Consider the following 23236-nt stretch of genomic DNA (forward strand, 5'->3'; position numbering starts at 1 on the left):
CTTCTGAAGCCATTTTTCAAATGTAAACTCCCTGGCACAACATATGCTCTGCTCATCTGAACAAGAAGCTTTACCTTTCAATGTATTAAATCTGTCAAGCTCTGTCTTGTCTTTTTAAACTGTAAATGTAGAACGAAAATTATATGTAGAGAATCCTATTATGCAAAAGGTAATCCATTGATTTCAACTGAGATCACCATTAACAACTGTAATAATGAAAAAAATTTGACAATTTCAGTTGCTGCAGGAAAGTTTGGGTTGGGTTTTTGGGGGGGTTGCACACATCTGCCTTAAAGGCAGCCTACAAAGCAAGATAATAAACTCTACAACTACAAATAACCCAACACTTCGTTCTGTTTGAAATCCAAACTAAATAAAGGGTTGTGAGCTTAGGGTATTTCTCCCCTTAGATCTTATTTTCAATTATGTGCTTTATGCACGAGAATATTAAAAATATTGATATTTAGAAAGTTAATTTAGTATATTAAAAAATATTTTCCTTTACAGTAAAATTTTTGCTTGCTACCTGCTCTGACACACTGAATGCTGTATACAGGTAAACATACCATAGTAACCTGCATTATAAACTTGGTTTAGTTCCATTTTCTCCCAGTGCAAATGTTTCTACATTTCTTTCTGGACTCAACCAATATACATGATATAAGTGTTTTATAAGAAATCTTTAGCACTATGAACTGAGACGGTTATTCCACTGGAGATTATTTTAGTAACCTGCTTGTTTTGGTCAAAAAAAAAAAAAAAGTCTTCCTCATAAGCATAGCCCCTGCCCCCCCAAAAAATCTCTTCATTTTTCTTTGAGTTTGTTAAACTTTTCCAGCCCCCACTTTGCTAAAGTCTGGAAAATTCTGTTTATTCAGATACACCTCCTGGAAAAGCTGAAAAATGTTCCACATTTCAGAGAGGCAACATCTCTACAAGCAAATGCAGAAAACTGGATGCTCTAACCTAGCTTGTCTATTGTAAAAAATACCTCTCAGGAATCCAACTAAATTTATCTGTAACAGAAGACAGCAGCAGGAGTTCTGAGAGAAAGTTTTTCCTCATAGAGTTAAAAGAATTGGACTAGAACCTTATAAACAGTAAATACTATAATAGCTCTGACATTAGCAGTGACAGAAAAAACAATTATGATTTTTTTTTTATATTTATCTTCAAAAATCAGATACTTTTTTGTTACCATTTTTAAAGCAGACTTCTACAGCATTAAAGAGACATCTTTTACTAGTATAAGGCTTTATACTTACTGTGAAAGTAATATTCTGGATGGTGTACGTTAACTTGTGTAGGTCTTCAAAGCTAACAAATATGTTGTACTGAGTGTAGTTCAGGTAGCCAAGGTGAGCAACAATGATTTCACTGCATTTCTGTGAACACACACAGAGAATAGTACATAGAAGTCTTCAAATTATTCCAGAATATGCACTGTGAGTATAGGTTGGAGAATTTGTTTCTAAATGGTCCAATATTGATGACACTTGTTATATATATCTCACCAGTCTCTATCATTCTGATCAAGACTTTCTTGAAAGATACCAGAGAGAAGAAACTGATAAAGTCAGTCAGGTGGATTAATGGCTGAACAATAACCAGGGCCAGCTTTTCACTCAAGCTGGTGAAAGCAACTGCTTGAAGCATCAGGATGGATCTGAATAACTCTGTCAGTCAAGTTTGTGAGATGAGGCTATCTTGTACTAACTCATTTTTAAAAGTTACAGGAGGAAAGAGAAAAGCCAAGTACATTGCTCTCTTGGCTGTGTGTAACTAAATCTAATGGAGTACCATTAACTAATTTCTGCAAATTTCATAAACATGTGCATATACCTGTATTAAAACAAAACATTTGATTTACTATATATGCTTATCATAAAAAACTTCAGCTATGTCCTTCTTAAAGGATTTGCATCTCAAGAAGCTGTTTTGGATGTCTTTCAGCTCAAAAATTTCAGTGAAAATGACACAAGAATCTCCAAGTATTTCTTCACAGTGGCAAAAAAATACCTGTCTTTTTCAGAACACAGCTGCCACCTGATTCCAAGCAGACTCTGCAAAGTGTTGGAGAAGAATTTTTCTCTCCTCTGGAACCCCATATACAATCTTCTGCTACAACATCCCTGCTAAATACTGCTAAACCTGTTTAGGTGAATGAACAGGACCCACTGCTTTACTGACAAAGAGCAACTCTAACAAGAAAGAGGGCTCTTTAACAGGCAATAGACACAAGTCACAGAAGGAAACAGAAAAATGACACACAGGTCATCTTGTCAGCATTACTGCCTGTCATTATAAATGAAACTGTCCTGTAGAGTCTTTCCTGAGATGTGTTTAACAGACACATTCTTATTTACAATTTAAAGTAGCATGCACACAAACAGATTCAAAGAAAATGCACTACCTCCCAGTTTTGTTTAAGCAAGTACCTACCTGTGCACAACTGAGTAATCTCGTCCGATTGTGAACCTGGTTGTTAACATACGGTGTGCTTCCATCCTTCACCACTCCCAGTACTTTGACTGTCATAGTCACATTCTTCTTGAGGGATACTGTAATTAAAACAGAAAATATTCATCTATTGCTACGTGCAGAAATGAAGTCTCAAACAGAGTTCCAAAACTGTTTAAAACACATATGCTATCCAAATACTACTCAGACTCACTCAGTTATACTTTACTAGAGTAGGGGTACAGTATTTTTACACATAGGCAGTAAGTCACAAGCCCTGCACTGAATCTTGACAGATTAACAATTACTAATACTGTATTTCTCACATATATACAGGGAAGCTTTATTGAAAAATTAATATAATTACAATCTACACATCTAATTCTCCCCACAATGAAGAAGGAAATACACAGATTATCTAGTTAATACTGTTTTCACGGAAATAATAAACAACTTTTCCCCTATTCCTGTTGCTTATAATTCAATCAGTGCTGCCATGTCTTTATGGAGGGAGTGGTAAAAAAAAGCATAGCAGAGAAAAAACCCACCAACCACAGCCAGAAAGCAACAGGATCACCTGTGTGACAAATTAAATTAAAGATACAATGGACAGGTTGCTGTAGTAGTTTCCTGAGAATTAGGTAAGTTTCTCACCATCGTGCTGATCCAACTCAACTACACAGGTCAGCCACAGCTGCTGGTTGTAAGTTGACAGTGGTGGTGAACTTAAATTAAATGGCTTCAGCTGTAAAAAACCCCACAAGGTTAGCACCAGCTATTATACTGTTACAGGACATATCTGCATCTACAAGGATGAAAGGCATGTTAATTATTTGTGACAATGTCTTTCAGAAGAGATTTATATGTGCTACTCTGCAGACAGTGTGATAAGCAGCTCAAATAGAAGTCTTCCAGACAAGTAGCTTAAACAGCACATGTATTATGCACAGCACTGAAGTAAGGAAAGGTACAACTATCTAAAGCCCATAGAAGCAGTGGCAATAAAACAGAAAAGTTCAGATATGAAAAACAAAATCCTGAGGCCTAGCCTGAACATTGGAAATAATTTTTAGCACTTTACATCAAAAGTCAGATTTGTGGGCCTTCATCTGCTACACAGTTTTAAACTTGTTCAACTATAATTACAAGAAAAAGCCCTATTTTCCATTAGTTTTCAAAAAATCTCACATTCAGTTCAAAAGAATGAAAGATATCATCAACAAATAAAACCTACATGCAGGAAAAACTTCTCTAATTTGAAATCAAGATGTGCTTTAAAACAATAAAATCCACCCCCATTACTGTATCAATCCAAACTTACATAGGCGACTAGTAGGTAAAAAAAAGTCCCAGTGTATATAAAGCAAATGTACTTTAAAAAAAAAACCACACAACAAAACCTTTTTAGCATTTTCACAAAAAATACTTTAGATATTAGGTTGATGGTGAACAGAAACAAAAATCCAAGAACTGAGAACCAAAATATGAAAGCTTTTAAGAATATGAATGTGAATGTTCTTGTTAGGAAGCCAGATCCCATGTCTTGGTCACATGACACTGAACAATTAACAAGAAAAAGAAATATTCCTTCACAGATAATAGAAAGGGGAATCACAAGAGGGCTATCATTAGTTGCCAGTGAATGCGTTGTTTTTCAATTTATCTTCTAAAATTCTGCTTCTGAATCCCCCACAAGAATCTCCAACATTAATTCACCAGGGACAAACATGTTACTTTATCAGAAACTGCTGTGCAGAAACATCCCAGAATGCTCTACCTGACCTGCTTACAACAGTAAGAGACCAGAAATTACTGCTGGGCCATTCATGAAATAACACAGTGGTAGTATGACATTGCATGCTCAGTGTCAAACTGGAAAGCACCACACTAAGACATTCTGCAGTAAAAGTTTAAACATTTAAAATAACTGGGGGGATGGAGGGAACTGCTTAACATTACTAACATTAAATAAAGTCATTCATATAATCCAACAAAATTGAATAACTGTTACCTTTAGGCTGTTATTTAAGTCAGTTCTTGCCACAGAAGTTTCAATTACATTAGGACCTACACAATAGATAAGAAGGAAGGAAAGAAGAAAATAATATTGAAGCACACATATTACTGATAAGTCATGATATAAATACAGGTTTTCAAAGGACTGTACAAAATACCTCCCTGCAAAGCAGGTAAATAGTATTTCACTTTTCAGATGTTTAAGTGAAAGTGTAAAGCACTTGGATATTTCAATATAATTCATAAATTTGGCCTGAATGTTCCTTTAAGCATCTCTGCCATAGTGTTTCTAGGCATGATTAAACTGGAAGTAAATTATAAATCAAGAACTCCATGTCGGAAGCCCAGAATGTGTACTCTAAACTACTACAACAAACCACACAGTATTTATATATATATATCCCAAGCTTTTTTGGAAGTGCAGTCATGAAAGCACTCGTCTACACAAAAAGCTAGCTAAACACCAGTGGTTCTGTTGTTACAGTGACTCAAAGCTCAACAAGGGCTGCAGAAACCACCTGAAAAAACAGCATGTTAAACTGCACTACATATTTTCTATGGCCAAACTCTTACCATTACCTGGCTTACACGGAGCACAGTGTCCATAATGCACTGCACTCAAGGCTCAGGCACCAAAGCAAACACATCCCGTTGGATTTGGTGCATGATGTTAAAGCCTTTTCTATATATGTGTAGTATTTGCCTATACAATCACAGTAACAGTACTTTATGACTAAGGATGGATTTTCATTGCATTGGTTTGTTCAGGCCAAGATACCACATATTTGTTTAGCAATAGTTCTCAGTTTACTGACCTTGGCCCCTTCCTTTTCTACAGAAATCTGGGGCTGTCATATATTATGTACATCATGGCATAAACGAAGATAACTGCATAGAAGCTGTATAAGCAATTTCTCCTACAGTAGACAATGTACTTAATAAATAATATCATGTCCAGTTGTAGTGGGAGATGCTCAGCTCAGTATCAGACCTTTTAGGCAACCAGTCCTCCAACCATTCTGGATATGGACACACACACACTTAGCATGTACTGATCAACACATCCAGCCACTCACACCCTGCCTCTAGATCTGTATGCAGTAAAGGGAAAACAATAAAATCATAATTTATGTCAGAAGAGACCTACAGAGGACATCTAGTCCACCCCCTTATTTAATTTACATCAGGTTGCTGAGGGCCATGTCCAGTTAAGTCTTTAACATCTTTAAGGACAGAGACTCCCACAAGCTGTCTGGGAAACCTGTTCCGGTATTTAACCACCCTTACACTAAGAAAAATTTGCTAATATCTAACTGGAATTTCTTGCATTTCAGCTTGTGTTGCCTCTCCCCCACCATCATGCACCTCTGAGAGCCCCATCTTCTGTGTATCCCCTGATAAGTTGGTTGCAGACAGCAGTACAATTTCCCTTTAGCCACCTTAGGTATGCAAGAGCACGGGGTACTGAGAAGAACAATGCACATGTGTTTTTATGTACACAAAATACGAAAGGACTAAACCAGGAAAGTGACACATGGAAGAGCAGAAAAAGATCTGTGTCTATACAGCAGGGTGTGAACAAACACAGAGAAGATGTACAGCAGGTAGGGACATGAGCAGGACCTGTATTTGGGCCAGTAAGATTCCTCTGTCCAAATGGTCTCTCCCTGTATATATTTGGTCTGGCAGTTTAATGGAATTTATTAATCCTCAAAATACGCTCCTTTAATCACAAACTCAGTATTATAAAAATTATGCAAGAGAAGCAGTTTCTCACAAAGATCAAGAACTTCGAAGTTACTACAGAGACACAAGGGAAAAGAAGGATGTTTATAAATGAGCAACATGGGATCACTCTGTGCAATAAGTATTTCAGGTTAGCTGTCATGACAGTTCTAAACATGCTGCACTGTTTGCGCTCCTAAAACCACTCTATTAACAATGTTAACCATCTTACAGACTTAAAAGGAAAAATTAAGAATTTCAGCCATCACAATTTGATCACAATCATATTAGAATTGCAGTGCAACATCACTGACAGCCACCTAGTATAAAATGAGTTCTGCAACATTGAACTTCTCAGTTCTCAAGTACATATAAACCAATTTTTTGAAAGGCTTTTTTTTTTTTGTTTTAAAAAGCATAATTCAGTTTCAGTAGGTGTTCCCAGTTGGTAAGGCATCACATGTCAGTATTTAAGTCTTGATAAAACCAGAAGAATTAGCCTTTTAAGGTTTGGTTTTTTAACTGGAATATGTGAACCAGTTTTGGGACAGAGAAATCACAGCTGAAGTTTTTAAGAACACCAACCAAACAAATAATGAAGTTCTAGTGCTATAACTGCCACTCTTCTAGCAGTTATATATAAATATAAAATAAATATATATATATAGCGATATATAAAAGCTTTTTAAAGCAACTGACCAAAGTGATGCTGTAGCTGCATTATAACAAATGGAGATTAATTAAAATTGTTGGTGGGTTTTTTTTTAGACTTGTTCATTTAACAGAATCACAGCTGAAAGCAAAGAACACCCTGAGGTGATCAACAGCAAAACTGCAAAGGTACAGAAAACGAGTTCTGCACCTTGGATTTTCTTTGCACTTGTCTCACCCCAAAGATAACACAGACCCATTGGGAAAAGGGAAAGAAAGTGAGTGCAGCTTGGAAAAAAGACCAAACAAATCTGCATGTCTTGGGCTACAAGAACTTTAAGAGCAACATCCATCTCAGATTAAAACTGTCTTGGCTTCAGCCAGGCTTCCCAAACTGCAGGTAGAGATACTAAGCGTGGGCAATAGCATATTCAAGTAGCACAGAAAATATGGACGTATCTCCCACACTTTCATTTACTTCAGTGGGTTTGGTGAACCTTTTTCAGACTGTACCCTTAAATGAGGGAGCATTCCATTGTTAGGGCCCCTCCTTCTATTCACAGGAAGCAAGCAGCTGTCAACAAAAGCCATGAGGAGTATCACACTAATTGTTCAGTGGGTCTCCTCCCAAGGTAAACAGCATTCTTTCAAAAATAATTAAGTTATAATAATGAACGGTGTTCATACTTTGTCAACCGAACTATCCAGCAAACCAATCTTACAAGGACAAGAATCCAACAGCCATGCCAGTTCCTGAAGGGAACCACAGGCAAGGCCTGGAACCACAGCAGGGCACAGATGGCCAACTGGTAACCATATCATCAGATTACTCTGAATGCAGACACAATACACCAGCACAGTTCTCTCAGGTTTTGCTGCTGATTAAGAACAAAACACTGTTTCCTCTTCCAAGAGCATTGCTTTTTGCCTAGTCTCACTTAAAACAACTTTCTTTCATTTCTTGCAACCTGGAGGTATAAGTACACAACTACAAATACGGTTCCATTTTAAAGCCAAATAGCCAAATTACACTAAATTAAATAATTCCATTTTTTTCCCTTTATCATTCATATAAAATGCACTTTTTCAAATGTATTTATGCAATATTTTAGTGGCCAAATAATGCACTTCAGCATCCTTCAGCAAGTCAGAGGAATATCAGCAGTTAACCTGTATGAACTGAAAGCCTATTTAGAACTTAGGCTGCTATAATAAATCAAACAGCAGGAAAGAAGGCTTTATTTCACAGACAAATTTTATTATTTAAGGTTATTATGAAAAATGTACTCCCTACAAGTCACAGATGGGCATAAAAGGCCCAAACAGCTGCCTCCAAGTAACCCACCCTTCTGTCCAAGGCAGGCAGGACTGGATGGCTCCCAGGCCTGGGCAGCCCTTCTTATTCTAAAGGAGGTGAAGGACAGGACAGAGGTCGAGACAACCTAACAGACAGGTCAAAAAGTGTCAGAGAGACGCACAGGAGAACACACTGGACATGCTGTGTGATGTGGAAGTCAGCAGTAAAGTAGAGGAAGATGGTAACAACCTAAAGTAATTCTTACACAGGAGGTGGGTTGCTAATGAGTAGCAGTCCCTCCCTTCCCCTCTCCCTGTCTGTCACTTCTGTACTGACAAAGCTCTCCTGACAGCACAGTATTAGTACATTTAATACTGCTATGACAGCACACTGACTTATTTTTCAAGAATGTTTTAGAGCTGGGAAAGCTCCCTGGCATGAAATAAAGAGGGCTCTCTTGCTTTTCAACTCCCTAGTGACACTGCATCTTTGTTGACCAGACTTCCACAAATCTCTCTGATCTCCAGGATAAGTACCCAGGCACAAAGTGCTTAGCCTCCTGGGTCACATCAGGACTCTCACATAGATCTTTGAAACCAGAGACCTAAGCACTTGTTTGACAAGTGAGGTTCATATTTTTAGACTAAAATATTTTGTATTTCTGTGGCATTTATCATGCAAACATCTAGAAGGCTTTACAGTTAGTGTTTCCTCACAGGAAATCAAGTATTAGTACTACCATTTTACAGACAGAAATACAAAGAAAAGCAATTAATGCAGCAGTCTGCTGAAAAAATATGTTGCAATGGAGCTGGTTTGGTTTCATTTTACTGACTCTTCCCCTCAATAGCAGTTGCAATACCAGGTCTCTGTAGGGAGAAGAAGTGAGATGGAAGAAACACCTCCCTGTCCCTGTCAAAACAGACTTTCTACTGTCAGACATCTCAGGAGCCGTAAGCTCATTAGCATTTAAATACATCTGTAAAAACTGGTTTAGACAAAGTGTACAAGAACTGTAATCTTTTAAAAAGACAACATCCTTACCTGCTATTCCTATGAAGACTGTCAGGCCAAAACAAATAAAGAATACTACAAAGACCAGAACAAAATGCCTTTTGGACAGTGTATACAATCGCATCGGGGCCAGCCTACAGGAAGCAAAAGAAACCACAGATTTAGTGTCAGTCATATTTGTAAAGGGGCAAAAAATAGGAAAATAGACCCCATTCAATCTTCAACAAAGAAAATGAAACCAAACTCTGAGGTTACACATAACACTAAGAAAAAAAATATTAATGCTGCTCCATAGAGCAAGGATAACAACAGGAATTATTAGATATATGTATGTGCACACACATTCATGCTCCAAAATGTATGAATTTTGCCCATTCTTTTTATGCTAGGGTTTTTGATTGTTGTAAAACTTGAGCAATAGAAAACATTTCTTAGAGGGAGAAAAAGCTGCATTTTTGTTAGTTCATACATTCATAATTTAAATGTCCAAGACACTCTGTCTCCTGCAATGACAGCTTAATCTAAAGGATAGACATCACTAACAATTCAGTTACCTGCACAGGATTTTGATGAGTTGTCTATACCCTATAAATATACTTCATCCCTACAGGATCATCCCTAACAAGGAGTAGGGCAGAACTCCAGATCTGCTAGATGAGCATGCTCAGGCTTTGAATTCTTGTCTGAGCTCCACCAAAGCTTGGGAAATAGAAACCTTAAGAAAACTTAAGTTTACTACTGGACACCTAAATACAAATATACATACAATCAATGACATCTCTTGCACTACGCTTTGGTGGTTATCATTAGGTTAAAGACAAAAGGGGGAGTAGTGGTGTGGGTGTGCATTGAAAACATCAATTGCATTCCCTGGAAAACAAGTAACTTCCAGTTTTGTTAGCCTAAGGGAAATACGATCAAATATCAATCCTATGTAATGTATCCCTCCTGTATCTCCCTTTTGTGTTAAATGGAAAATTAAAAAAAAAAACACAAATCCACCATGTTTCAAAATACAGCCAACATTTCCTCTTGAGTTATGTCAGAACTGAGCCATCATATGCCTGACTTTCTACTGCTGTTCCACTAGGTATGACCATAGGAATCCGTACAGTTTCTGTGGGAAAGCTGTAGGACTGGGGGCTGATGGGGTGGTGGTGTTTTTTGATAAATTTGTAGGAGCATCATCATGGAAAGAAATGAAATCGTAAGATTTTAATGACAGTGCTCCCTTTTAGCTTGGAATAAAACTTCCTTCCTCTTTTCACCAGCTGAATGGTGCTTTTACTGGTTCAGCACATTAACCAAGAAGTGCAGAAAAGGTGGTGAAATCCTTCCCATAAGCCCAGGCTGAACCCTGGCATACACGTACCATGCGCTGTATGCATGGCAGCCCTTAAAAGCAAGGCAAACAATTCACTTTAAACCAGTACAAGGATTTAATAATAACAACCTCTGTTTTCTTTGAGAATCATTACATTCTCTCCAAATGAAGCACTCCCAAAAAAACCAAATTACATTATTCCTTTTCTGTAAAGTTTGAGAGATCCAGATCTTAATACATTAACACAGGAGGCAGGGAAGGAAGGAAAACCTCGCAGAAGTAATGAGAAATGCAAGCAAGTAACTGCAAACGTTACAAGTCTGCACAAACTGGCTGTGCAGGACTCCAGGCACAGCACCTGCAAAACACTTGCCATACATCTTTATACACAGCAGAAACTCTGCATCAGCCTAGAAGTCAGAACAGCTGATTGTACAGCCAAAAAATGCAAATACGTGAAATTACCAAGTAATTACCATACAAACAATATCAGCTCTCTCTCAGACATCATCACACAGAAGCCTCACAGACAAATATGACTTTAAGTTGACTTTAAAAAATGCCAATTAATCAAAGCATTTCAAACCAGAACTTGTCTGCACAACTTTTGCAGGGATATAACTGCAGTATTTTTCTTAAATCAATGTCTTAAAATGTCAGCCTTCGTGCACTTAAACCATGTTAAAGCTATTAAATCCATAGTAGTACTAAACTAAGGTGCATTTTTGTATCAGCTCCAAGGACTCTTTCACTTCCACAGATGACCTGGTATTCCCTGTCTACCTAAGTACACCAAGTATGATATATTATCTTGAGATACCAAAGTATTAATCTTAAATAGAAAATCCCTGATACATAAAAATGGTACATAAAATGTTGGCATGCCTAAATTAACTGTAAGGGTTCAAGTGGACACCATATACTTCATGGCAGAGCACATACTGAGGATGTCTAAACACAGGAAAGTCCATGGGTCAAGCATAGCTGACAACTGGAAGAGTATCATGTTGGCAGTGAAGTATAACATATAAGCTGTTCAGAACAGCACAAGTATATCTGGGCATCCACTAAACAGCTACAGCCTGATGCAGGATACTTCTGACTTGCTGTGCATGTTCTTGGTTCTTTTGGTAAGTTTCCCAATTTCAAAGTTTTTGCAGACACTTCAAAGTGCATGATGTGAACATGAAAAGCAGTTCCCTCTACACACTCCTAACAGGGAAGTCACCAGTTCCCCACCCAGCCAACAGTGTTGCAACCCCTCGCAATTAGCACCTTGGTTTACTCATATGCCAGAGCAGATGTGCTTGTGAGCTTTTGAAGAAACACATTCCAGACATTGGCTCATTCTTTATTCCAACTGCTCTCCAGATGGTGCAACACCTAGCCATCAAAATGGGTAGGTGTACACCTACCTACTAACAGAGATGCTGGTACCTAACAAAGAGTGGTGACAGAAAGGAGGGATGCATCCCATGTTTTCCTTTCATTCATACCTGTACTCCTCAAGTCTCACTTAAGTCACTGACTGTGCTGCTTCAGAGGTCAGTAAGGCAACATGGACTCTTTTACTAAGAGCAAATATAAGAACCCAGCCAAATCTACATTTCTCATGAAGGCAAACAACAATTTATAGCATTCCTATCAGATGATGCATGCTTCATTGCCTCTGGCCGCAGTTGCAGAACTTCCTTGTGTAGTTTTAATTGTCTTGTTGCACCTATCACCAGTTGACATACGAAGCAGGTAAAATCACTTTCCCATAAGCTCACTGTTGAACACCTGCCTTTTGGAAAGAGATTATATAAAGTTTATGAATATAAATAAGTGCAAGTTGGGGATCCCCCATTGACAGCTTCTTTCTTACATCTGAAAGGCCCAATAAAGAATGAAATGTTGGAAACATATTTACGGGAAAATCAAAAAAGATTCCTCAGTCTGGAAGCACCTGTTCAAACAAGTAAAGAACTGTGCTTTGCTCTACCAGTGGAAGATGCTTTAATCAGCTCAACCACAGCAGCCAAAAGCTCAGGACTAGCCATCCAAGTGTCTGCAGATCTTTCAGGCAGCTTTTACCACCCATACTCAGCTTTATCCTAATTCAGAGTTGTTTATAATTAACTTATGTCTGAAACTGACTGCAAAGGAGAAGAAAGCACTGAGATACAAAGAGAGAAACAGTATACTTAGACATCTCAAACAGCAGTCAGTAAAAGCTAAACTGCACCAGTGCAGCCTGTGACAGAGTGAACTTTGGAAAGGCACACTCGTAACAACTACAGTCTTTCAGAAGCCATTCATACATGAAATGTGGGTTACTTCTTCCTCTTGGAGTAAAGTTGAACTCAAAAGGTTCAGCAAAATGTTTCTCAGGATATTCCTCATCTTCAAATCACTTCCCATGAGTGCACAACAAAGTCTTTAATAAAGACCATAATGAAAAACAGAGCCTGTTATGCAATAGTTTTCACTTAAGACTAAGGGAAAGCTGTGGCGAAACTGAAATTAAGCAGTAGGTAGGCACAGAGTTGATATTAAAATCCAAAATAACTCACTTTTATGCACAGCAGTTTTTCTGAAATCCTAGCCTCAACATCTCTGCCTCCAACTGCTCTTCTCTATTTTAGGCTCACTCCCAAATAGAACCATCAAACCCGCTTTGATTTGAATGATTATATATGCTACCTACATTCACAGTACTGGGTCTATCCATACACCCTGCACTTGCTCATGGCTTAAAGACATTGCTTGCTTCGGTGTCCCTCAGAAGACCTTGAATTTCTTCTTGCAGATGTATTCCACAACGGTTAATAGCTAATGAGGCAGCACATGACTACATAAAAAGAGGCATAAAATGAACATTGTCAGTACTGTACAGAATTGCTACATGACAACTGACAGATAACTACAGCTATGCTTTACCTTTACATGTGTGCACAGGGTGGGTTTGGCTTTTTTTGGTTTTTTAGTTCTTGTTCGTTGTATTCATTTAAATCTGAATAATTAGTCACGGCTATGGCTCTGTCCATGCAAAGAGATATCCGGGAAAACAGGTTTTTCTTTTTCCTTTAACAAACAATCTGAGAGTGGAGACCCCGGGGGTGGGGGAAGGCTTTATTCACCGTATGAAAGGAAAACTCACAGGGTTCCTCTAAAGAAGAGGGCAGTCACCCTCGGGGTTCTGAGTGTGAACCACAGCCTTAGAAACATTCATTTAACCCTCGGAGGGCTAATTTCCTTAACGAGGATAACGTGTATAAATTGAATTAGATTCAGATTGCCCAGAGAGGTTGTAGTCTCCCTCCCCGGGGATGTTCCAGACCCGGCTGGACACAATGCTGTGCCATGTGCTCTAGGAGTGACCCTGCTTGAGCAGGGAGGCTGCACCAGATGGCCAATGACTGCGGTCACTTCCCACCCTGCCCGCTCTGCGGTTCTGCGAATGGCAACGCTCAGCTCCCCCCTCAGCGGCAGGAGTTTCAGCTCCCGGCCCCGCACCCGGCCGAGCCCCGAGCCCGCCGGCGCCCCTCAGGCTCCGCGCGCCCCGCGCTCCCCGCCCCCACTCACGGCTCCATCGCGCGCCGCACGCGCACTGCCGCCGCCTCCGCCGCGCGCCGCCGTGGCACAGCCGCCGGCGCCGCGCGACGCCTTCCGCGTGCGTCACCGCGCGGCCGCCACGCGGCTCCGCACACGTCACGGGCTGACGTCACGGGCCCGCCGCGCCCCGGCCTCGGGACGGGGGGGGAGCTACGGCGAGCCTGAGGGGACAAGGGCCAGCGCTCCGCCGGGGCGGCGGGAGGGACAGTGGGACAGAGCCCTCGGCACGGAGCTCTCGCCATACGGCGCCAGCTTATCTTCAGTGAGCCGGCTTGCAGCGCCAGCACACGGCTGGTCCTGCCCTGCCGAGCGCTGCGGGTTCAAAATCACAGTAACACAGAATGACAGAATCAGTTAACTTGGAAGAGACCTCCAAGATCATCGAGGCCAACCTGTGACCGAACATCACCGTGTCAACTACACCATGGCACTGAGTGCCACGTCAGTCTTTCGTTAAACACTTCCAGGGACAGTGACTCCACCACCTCCCTTGGCAACCCGTTTCAATGTCTAGTCACCCTTTCTGTAAAAAAATTCCTCCTGATGTCCAACCTGAACCTCCTCTGGCGCAGCTTGAAACCATTTTCCGCTTGTCCTGCCGCTGGTTCCTTGGGAGGGGAGACTGACCCCCTACAGCCTCCTTTCTGGCAGTTGTACAGAGAATTAAAGTCTCCCCTGAGCCTCCTCCGGGCTAAACACTTCTAGTTCCCTCAGCTGCTTCTCATCAGACTTGTGCTCCAGACCCTTCACCAGCTCTGCTGCCCTTCTCTGGACTCTCTCAGTGTCCTTCCTGCGGTGAGGGCCCAGAACTGAGCACAGCACTCACGGTGAGACCTCACCAGTGCCGAGTACAGGCGACAATCACTGCCCTGGTCCTGCTGGACACTCTATGTTTGCTACAGGCCAGGATGCCATTGGCCTTCTTGGCCACCTGGGCACAGCTGGCTCCCCTTCAGCAGCTGTTGGCAAGCACCGTGGGTCCTTTCCCACTGAGCCACTTCCCAATCACTCTTCTCCCAGCCTGTAGCACTGCATGGAGTTGTGGCCAAAGTGTAGAACCCAGCACTTGGTCTTCTTGAACCTCGTACTGTTGGTTATGAGGCCAAATGTGTCATTGTGTCAGGGTAACAGGAGTATTTTCCACGTTTCCAATGCACTTTTTCAGCTTGTGCTCTACTAGTAGCAACCGCAGGTAGCGGAGGGATATTTAACCATATAAACAGAAAATACTTAGGACAGAGAAGTGGTTCTGAATCCAATCTAAACCCATCCATTTTAGGCAAAAGGCCCGATGTGGCATATCCATGCTGAACACAAGCATGTTTAGTACCACCTGGGTTGTAAATGATTTTGTTTACCAGCTCTTTCAGTGGAATTAAAACGCTGTCACTCCAGTAACCTGCACACAGCTTTGTGGTATCCAAGGGATGTGATTGATGTATCATGTTTGCAGAGAATTCACTCAGCTCACGAGCAACAGAAATTAAATCCTAGGAGTAAGCACCTACTTTAAACACACTATTTAGTAAAAATCTCTAGATCGCATGTTACAGTGTTTTGTTCTTGCACAATGTTAGGATGAAATTGGATTTCTGTTCTGATTTTCTGTCTAATGTCCTAAGACTGGGCAACAAAGATTGTCAACTGATCCATTGGGTAGTGATGATGAAGAGTAGGCAGGTTTAAGGATTAGCCAGGCTATATTTTGTACTCGTTTTTGATAGCTCTAACATTTGCTCATAGAAAGCCAGCACTACAGTTACTAAAACATGTGGGAATACCTGATGTGTAGTCTTGAATGAAATTCAGAATAACTGCCTGGCTATCATGTTTGTCATATATATAAGGCAGAGCCACTTTGGGGTGACCCCAGAAATATTTAGATAGATCAGTCAACATATAATTTTAAAATTATCTCTTCAACAATTAAATACGCTCATTAAAAATTTACTTAGATGATACAGTGGTCTTATTTCCTTTTTGAAAGTACTTAGGATTAATAATAATATTAGTTTTATTGCATTACTCTGTGGGCAGTTATGTCATTACTTGTGACCTGTGGGACCCCGTATGACTCTTGTCATGTCACCACTGAACCTAAAAACATGCTGGGAAATAGTTTAGTCATTGATACTGGTATTTATCCCATCTCTGATTTCCAGCACTAATGATCACTTAGTAATCTCACAAACAGGCTGTCTTGAGAAATACATAATACCAATTGGTGAAGAAAAGGTGTCAATACATTTTAAATCAACAAGAATTTAAGCTGCAGACAAGAATTAACTGTGGGGAAGAAAACAGAGCTTTGAATAATCAGGAAAACTTAACAAATTTTATCTGCTCAGAACAAGTCATCACTGCCAAGCCGCAATTTGGTCATTAGGTCATAGATGACTATGACATGCATTGTATAGCTTTCAGCACACTTCAGGCTTCTCCAACAAGTTCTCCCTGTCCAGAAAACGATGGAATGGTGCTTACAGCATCTGTGACCATTCCCAGTGTTCTGGGAAGCACAGTTGCAGAGTTACGACTCTCTGCAGTTCTGCTGCCATTTATGTGCACACAACTGAGCTGTTTCGAGGACTGCTCCAATCCCTCTGGCACTCAGGTGTCTCAGTAATGTGAATTTATTATCCTCAAACCAATAATATATTCTTCTCATTGAGTAGGTAGGAAACTTGAAGCACAGAGAGACTGAGCCTTGCCAAAAGTCACTTGGAGAACAGTGTAAGGGCAGAGCTTGAAATCCAGCTCACTTCAATTAACCATGAGATCACATTTTTCTTTGCCATCTATCAACTTTCAAAGGTTGTGAATACACTATAATGTATATATGTACACTATAATATATTATAATTACGTATAATGTATATATGTACATTGCACACTATTTTTTGTGAAAATTTTGGCAGTGAGTTTACAGACTAAACACTTGGAGGGAAGGCACGGTGAAACTCCTCTCTCTCCTCAGAGTCAGTCAGTCTCACTTTGCTTTGCTTCTTCTAAGAAGGTGCCACTCAGTGCCTTGTCTGACCTGCTCTGGGATGAAATAGTGCAAGAAGCTGCTGCCTGCCTCATCTGTTGTAGGAGCTGGACAGTGTGTGATGAATGAGGCTTGCAAGAGAAGGCAGACTGAGGTGTGGATGAGCAGGCTGAATGCTCACTCGGCTGGGATTCTGCTTACACTGACCAACTTAGCACTAAAGCTTGTACTTTCATGACCAGTTTACATTTTCATGGCTCACACCTTACAGCTTCAGTGACAACAGGTGAAATCCAGCGTCTCTGTGGCTGGAGCTCTTTGAATTTTGCACTAATGTTAGTGCAGTAGATTGGTGAATCGAATAATGGAAATTATCTGAGTTAAAAGTCACTCAGGAATCAGTTGTTCAGTCAGTGTGCAGATAAAGGATTACTTGTGGGCAAATGAGGAAAAGAGTGGAAATGTGTGACCAGGGAAATGAGCTAGGATAGCTTCTTGCAGCCACAGAGCCAGCTTACAGCAGCTTAAAGCAATCACGAAGCTACAGTATTTGTCTCATTCTCCTCCCTCTGTTTCAAGCCTTCTGGCCCTAGCTGTATACTTCACATCAGGGTCATTCAGGTTCTTTCCTTAATTGCCAGGACCCTGGAAGAACAAGAGAAGGGTACCAGCTATGGCTCAAAACAGTCACTGAAGATCCTACCTAGGTCAAGGCTGGAAGAAGCATGAACCTCGCAGGAATTTGACTGCAGATGTCCAACAAGGTCATGTTGCCCCCACAGCTTCTCACAGACTTGCACTTTGAGCACTGGTGAAAGATTTTAAGGTGGGAAGAAATGTATTCTTATTACAACAGCCTTCTCTGGCAACTTCAGGTTTCTTCTCTGAAACACACAGGTACAAGTTTCTCTGAGGAAAAATGAACAGCTTCTTTTTATTGCAGAGTCAAATGATGTAGTATTCTTTGGTCTCTTTGCCAAAGGAGCAGAACTACAGTGAATGAAATTTTCCCACATGGTTTGAAGATTTTCTGTGTAACATCAAGCATTAATTATAACTGCAAGTTAAAAATACATTTTGCAATGTCCTCTATATAGTCTTTTCTATTTGATGTACAAAATGTCATATTGTTGCATGATAGGAGTTTGAAATTTATCCTTTGTTTAAAGCAGGGCAAATTGTAGGTCATTTATCTTAGGCTCTGGGTATTATTACTAAATTCAGCATCAACACTGTGCTTCCCTGTATAAGCTGATTGGCCAGTGGGACATGTTCATTAACCTAGAATTAGATTTTTCAGGAATGCCATGTTGTTACTTGCAGTTACGCAACTCTGATGTCAGACCATAATCTGGCCACCCTCCTGCTCTCTCCTCACTATCAGGCAGGCACTTCAATTGCTTCACTTCCTATCCAAATGTTTCTATCAAGCTGAACTCTTCAATGTCAGCTAGGTGATAGAGTTATGAAATTCCCACTGAAAAATATCTGTCAGCTGATTGGGAAGCCTGGTGTCTTGTGGTAAGCTTTGGTATCTCTGCTAACATGTCAGAGAGATAAAAATGTGTTTTAAAAACATTGGTACTAAGCTCTTTTCATATCAATAATCTACTCAAAATGGCCTGGAGAAGAGGGGCAGTTGTCATCTGCCAGGCCTTCACCAGCTCTCCCTGCCCTGCCATCCCAGCCAGGAGTTATGCTAATGGAGGAAGGAATGTGTTGGAGTGGGAGGGGGAGACACCAGGCAAATGAACAAACTGTTCATTCAAGTGGCTTGTTTGGAGCAATTTTTCAGACGTACAAATTAGAGCAGTCCTGAAGTTGCTGCGATAAATCTGATGTACTTTATGGCAATCCCCATGACTCATGGAAGAGTGTTACACTTCTTTTTCTTATGCCTTCTATCTGCTTATCTATTGCACCAAACACCACGTGGTGTACCATGGCTGCACTGAGTCCAGCCCAACCCTGTATTTGGGTTAGCAGTGAGGTTATTTAATATCACACCCACTAGTCTGTAAGTACACAGTCTCTTTGACAAGCACACAATGCAGTGCCATATCTGCCCAAGGAACCCTTAACCTAGACAGATGTGGTTCATCAGTGAGGTTCATCAGCTTTGTGCTGAGCCACGGCTAGCCCTGATCTCTCGGTCTGTCCCAGCTGACTGAGTGAAGTAGCTCTTGCTCATGGAGAAATACACGAGAAGGCACAAGGTACAGACTGTTCTGAGCTATTGGGAAGAACAAACTAACATGGACACCCCTCCATATCTAGAGTGTGAATGAGTGCCCTGGGGCTCTGCAGAGGGAGGCTGACATAACTTGGGATGAACAAGGAGTCTGCCAACCTTAGTTGTGTCCCGTGCCCAAATAACAGGCTGCTTACAAACAGCTGCTGAACCACATGTTCAAGAGCACTGTGCATTAAAGGAAAACATCACCAAAAACATCACTAAACGGGGGCAGCCTCAGAGCTGAATCAGAAATTACTCAGCCCTCCATGCCACAAGAGGACAGTTACTTGGGATTACAGCTTCATCAGCCATCTCTGAGCTAGATCATCCCCTTGTACTGAGTCCCCTGTCACTGAGAATAAGCACAGACTGCACAGCTTACAGCAAGCACTCCTGAGTCGAGTCACAAAGGGGACTGACTGCTTGGTGCTTTTCCATTTCTGTATCAGCTCTGCTCCAAAGCTTTCCAGTTTTGTGTTTTCTGGTTGGCACTCAGAGAAGGATATTCTTATAGAAACCAGAAATGAAATTGCCGCAGCCATTTTTTTTTTAAAATACTGATTATGAGTAAACTCATGGCCCCAACCCCCTTTGCCTACTGCTTAACAGGCTAGATTGAGGCAATGGAAACCACCAGCTGATAGCTTAGTGTTTTTGTTCCACAAGCAGGAGGGAAGAGTTAAGGCTGGCAGTGGTTGATAGCCTCACATCTGTGAATACAGTGTGTGAAAGGGAAAACATATGCTTTTTGCTTTTATATGGTTTTGCCTTTTTTTTTTTTTGTCTAGTATATTTGCTTTTAGTAATCTGATTATATTAGAAAACCTCCTTGGTTTGAAGTAAAGACAAGCCACATGGCATTTCCTTGGTCAAATTCCCAAAATTCCCTCTGATGTCAGAGCAGGAACTCTCTGTGTTACATCCCTGAGTGTGCTCATTTATAACCTGACCAAACGTACTGAGTAAAATAAAGAGGGACAAGAGCATCAGCTCTCTAATTCTCCTTCCCATAAGTGAGAGTTGGCCATAAGAATGCACAATGGCATCAAGAAACCCTCCTCCACACCAGGAATCTAAAAATCAAGGTGCCATTGCCACATCCATCCATAGTGCTGAAGGGAGATACTCACCAGAACAGCAGGTGAGTTACTGCAGTGGCAGTAACAGAAACTTACTGTACACCAGGTCACTTAGGTTAAGATCTTGGAAATGCAAAGAAGTACTAGCATGACTTGTAAGTCAGGAACTGTTATTTCCATGCAAAGTGTCCAAGATTACTCGATTTCATTCTACATGATCTGCAGCTGATACCTCTTGGGGATATTGTTACTGAAGAAAGGGCAGTCTGGCAGTAACTCTACAAGCTCATTTGATTCAGTGAGGTAGCATCTTTTCAATGCAGAAAATCCCTCCATGTACCCTTAAGGTCATGAAAATGAATTAGTAACAGTTTACCTTGGAGAACTCAAGTTTCTTCTGGAAATAAAGCTCAACAAATGCCTCTCTCAGGACCTCTTATCTGTTAAATCAACAAGTTGATGTCTCTGCTCTTTCCCTGTACTAGTGCCAGTTTTTCTCATTGTGCTGCCAGATGCACACAGGTACATTTCCATCACTCATTATCACCTCCCATGGCTTCTCATACAGTGCTCAGGTGCAAGGAGCCACTGTTTTGCCAAGAAAGACTGTGGTTGTGTTAAGACTCTGCCAAGCTGTCAGGCAGTGTTTCCAAGCTCTGTGACTCTGTGGTCTTTGCTGTTGTGCACAATGAGACAAATTCAATCTAATGGACCACCTGCCCCTTCCCTGGGAAAAACAGACACAGTGTACTGAAGTCAGATGATTTAAGCAAAACAGCTGGGGTACTGTCACAAGCAGACTGCCCAGATGCCCAGTAAAATAGAGCTGGAAGAGATCTCACAAGGTACCTCATCTTTCCTTCTGTCTTAGGAGAGCATCTGCCAGATCTAAGACTTTCTTGGCATGCATTTGTCAAAAGTTTTTAAAAACCTCCAGTGATGGAGATGCTAGAGTCTCTCTGGATAATCCTTTCTTGTAGTGTTTTTCCATCCTTCCCATTCAGATTTTTTCTTTATGTCTAACATGAACTTTTATTGCTTCAATTAATATTACTCTGTAATGTTTTGTCCAAGATGAACATAAAGTTTCTCTTTCCAGAAATTCCTATTCCTCCAATTTCAATCTTTATTCTTTTGGGAGAGTAACCTGAAATTTTCCTCAAAGCTATGTTTTCTAGGCTTTTGATTATCCATATCCCTCTCCTTATCCTGTCTTCCACTGACAGGCCCTTGAAGTGTGATGTCCGGAACTGGACATAGATCACACTAAGGTCTGGAGTGATGACTAAAGTAGATGATGTAATTCTCACATCTCATGTGAGCCATGCTTCTGCTGTACAACCAACATTATTTACCTTCTTCACATGTATAAGACGTCATTGTTGAAAGAGGTTATTTATAAAAGATTATGATTTCCATACCCTTTTTTTACAAAAATGTTATATAACTCTTTGTTCCCCAACTTGTATTTGTGTGGCTGAACAGCATCCATTCTCTGCATAGTTGCTGGCACCTGTTTCTCCTGATGTTCACTCTACTTTTTTGGACCCTTCCTCCAATTCAAAAATTCTTTTCATTTGTAACCCAGGCCTCCAACACTTTTGGAGACCTTCCTAGCCTTGTGTAGTCTCAAACCATCCATACTCTCTGGCCATCACCAGTCAGTCACAGAAACAGCAGACAGAGAAAGGCTCAGAAGAAATGTGGGTGTAGCCCACGCAGTATATCTGTCCCTTCTGACCTCAACCTTTGCCAAAGACTCTCATTCCCTAATCGAATCTATCCTGTTCCAGGATTGTTTCACGCCTGCCTGTAGAACACACCCCCCTCGCTTGCTACGATAGTGCAAAAGGTGTAGCACAGAGGGACGCGGATGGAAATTGGCTGGGTAAGATGTTAAAAAGCGAGGTCAGAAGAGAGGCGCGGAGCTGTGTGACCGGGAGGCGCTGCCAGAGCACATCCCCAGGGCGGAGCAGGTGTTCCCTCCGCCGCCGGGCTGCGGGACCCGGGCTCTCGCCTGGAGCAGCCCCGGGCCGGGCGGCCTCAGCTGCCCGCACCCACCCCCGCTCGCCCCCCGAGCCCGCCCCGAGCCCGGCAGTACCGGTAGTAGCGATCATCCTTGTAGGGCGTGAGGTCTTCCTGGATCTCCCGGTAGGTCTCCCGCACCCGCCTGCAGAAGCGCTTGACCTCGCCGCACAGCGGGCTCCCGAAGGCGGCGAAATCCGCCTCCATACCGCCCGCGCCGCCGCCTCAGGCCCCGCGCTCCGCCATGGAGCCCCGCCGGAGCCCGCCCGGCGCTGCGCGGCCGCGGGGCGGGGGCGGGGGCGGCGCAGGAGCCGCAGCGGCGGCGGCGGATGCGGGGGGAGCGGATGCAGGAGCGGGGGATGCAGGGAGCGGGGATGCAGGGAGCGGGGATGCAGGGAGCGGGGATGAAAGGGGGCGGATGCAGGAGCGGGGGATGCAGGGCCGAAGGATGCAGGAGCGGGGGATGCAGGGGCGGTGGATGCGGGGCCGTGGATGCGGGGCGGTGGATGCAGGGCGGTGGATGCAGGGCGGTGGATGCAGGGCGGTGGATGCAGGGCAGTGGATGCAGGAGCAGGGGATGCAGGAGCGGTGGATGCAGGAGCAGGGGATGCAGGAGCGGTGGATGCAGGGCGGTGGATGCGGGGCGGTGGATGCGGGGCCGTGGATGCGGGGCGGTGGATGCAGAGCGCGCCCTCCGCGCACGGGAGCCGCTTCAGCACCACGGAGAGGGGCGGCCGGTGCTGGGAAATAAGCAAAGAGCACGCATTACCTCTGCTGAAGATATATTTTCCTTTTTTCTTTTTTTTTCTTTTCTTTTTTTTTT

The 23236-nt window shown here is 42.0% G+C and overlaps 1 protein-coding gene across 2 annotated transcripts in view; it reads right to left on the bottom strand.

Moving 5' to 3' along the window:
* Positions 1-22698, bottom strand: part of TMEM181 (transmembrane protein 181) — a 36303-nt gene extending 13605 nt beyond the window's left edge. Inside the window, exons 1-6 of one of the 2 annotated variants that reach the window (XM_085055761.1) lie at positions 22490-22698; positions 9194-9297; positions 4472-4527; positions 3115-3205; positions 2443-2561; positions 1266-1385 (exon numbers count right to left, since the gene is read on the bottom strand). In XM_085055761.1, coding sequence (XP_084911887.1) covers positions 1266-1385; positions 2443-2561; positions 3115-3205; positions 4472-4527; positions 9194-9297; positions 22490-22620 — 621 coding nt within the window. In that variant the 5' untranslated portion in view covers positions 22621-22698. Of the gene's footprint in view, positions 1-1265; positions 1386-2442; positions 2562-3114; positions 3206-4471; positions 4528-9193; positions 9298-13176; positions 13339-22489 lie in introns of those variants that run through there. The other variant, XM_085055762.1, reaches the window with a different exon arrangement.
* Positions 22699-23236: the final 538 nt, after the last annotated feature.

The sequence above is a fragment of the Lichenostomus cassidix genome, chromosome 3 (assembly GCF_008360975.1).
Source record: "Lichenostomus cassidix isolate B80296 chromosome 3, HeHo_3.0, whole genome shotgun sequence".
In the NCBI taxonomy this organism is placed as follows: Eukaryota; Metazoa; Chordata; class Aves; order Passeriformes; family Meliphagidae; genus Lichenostomus; species Lichenostomus cassidix.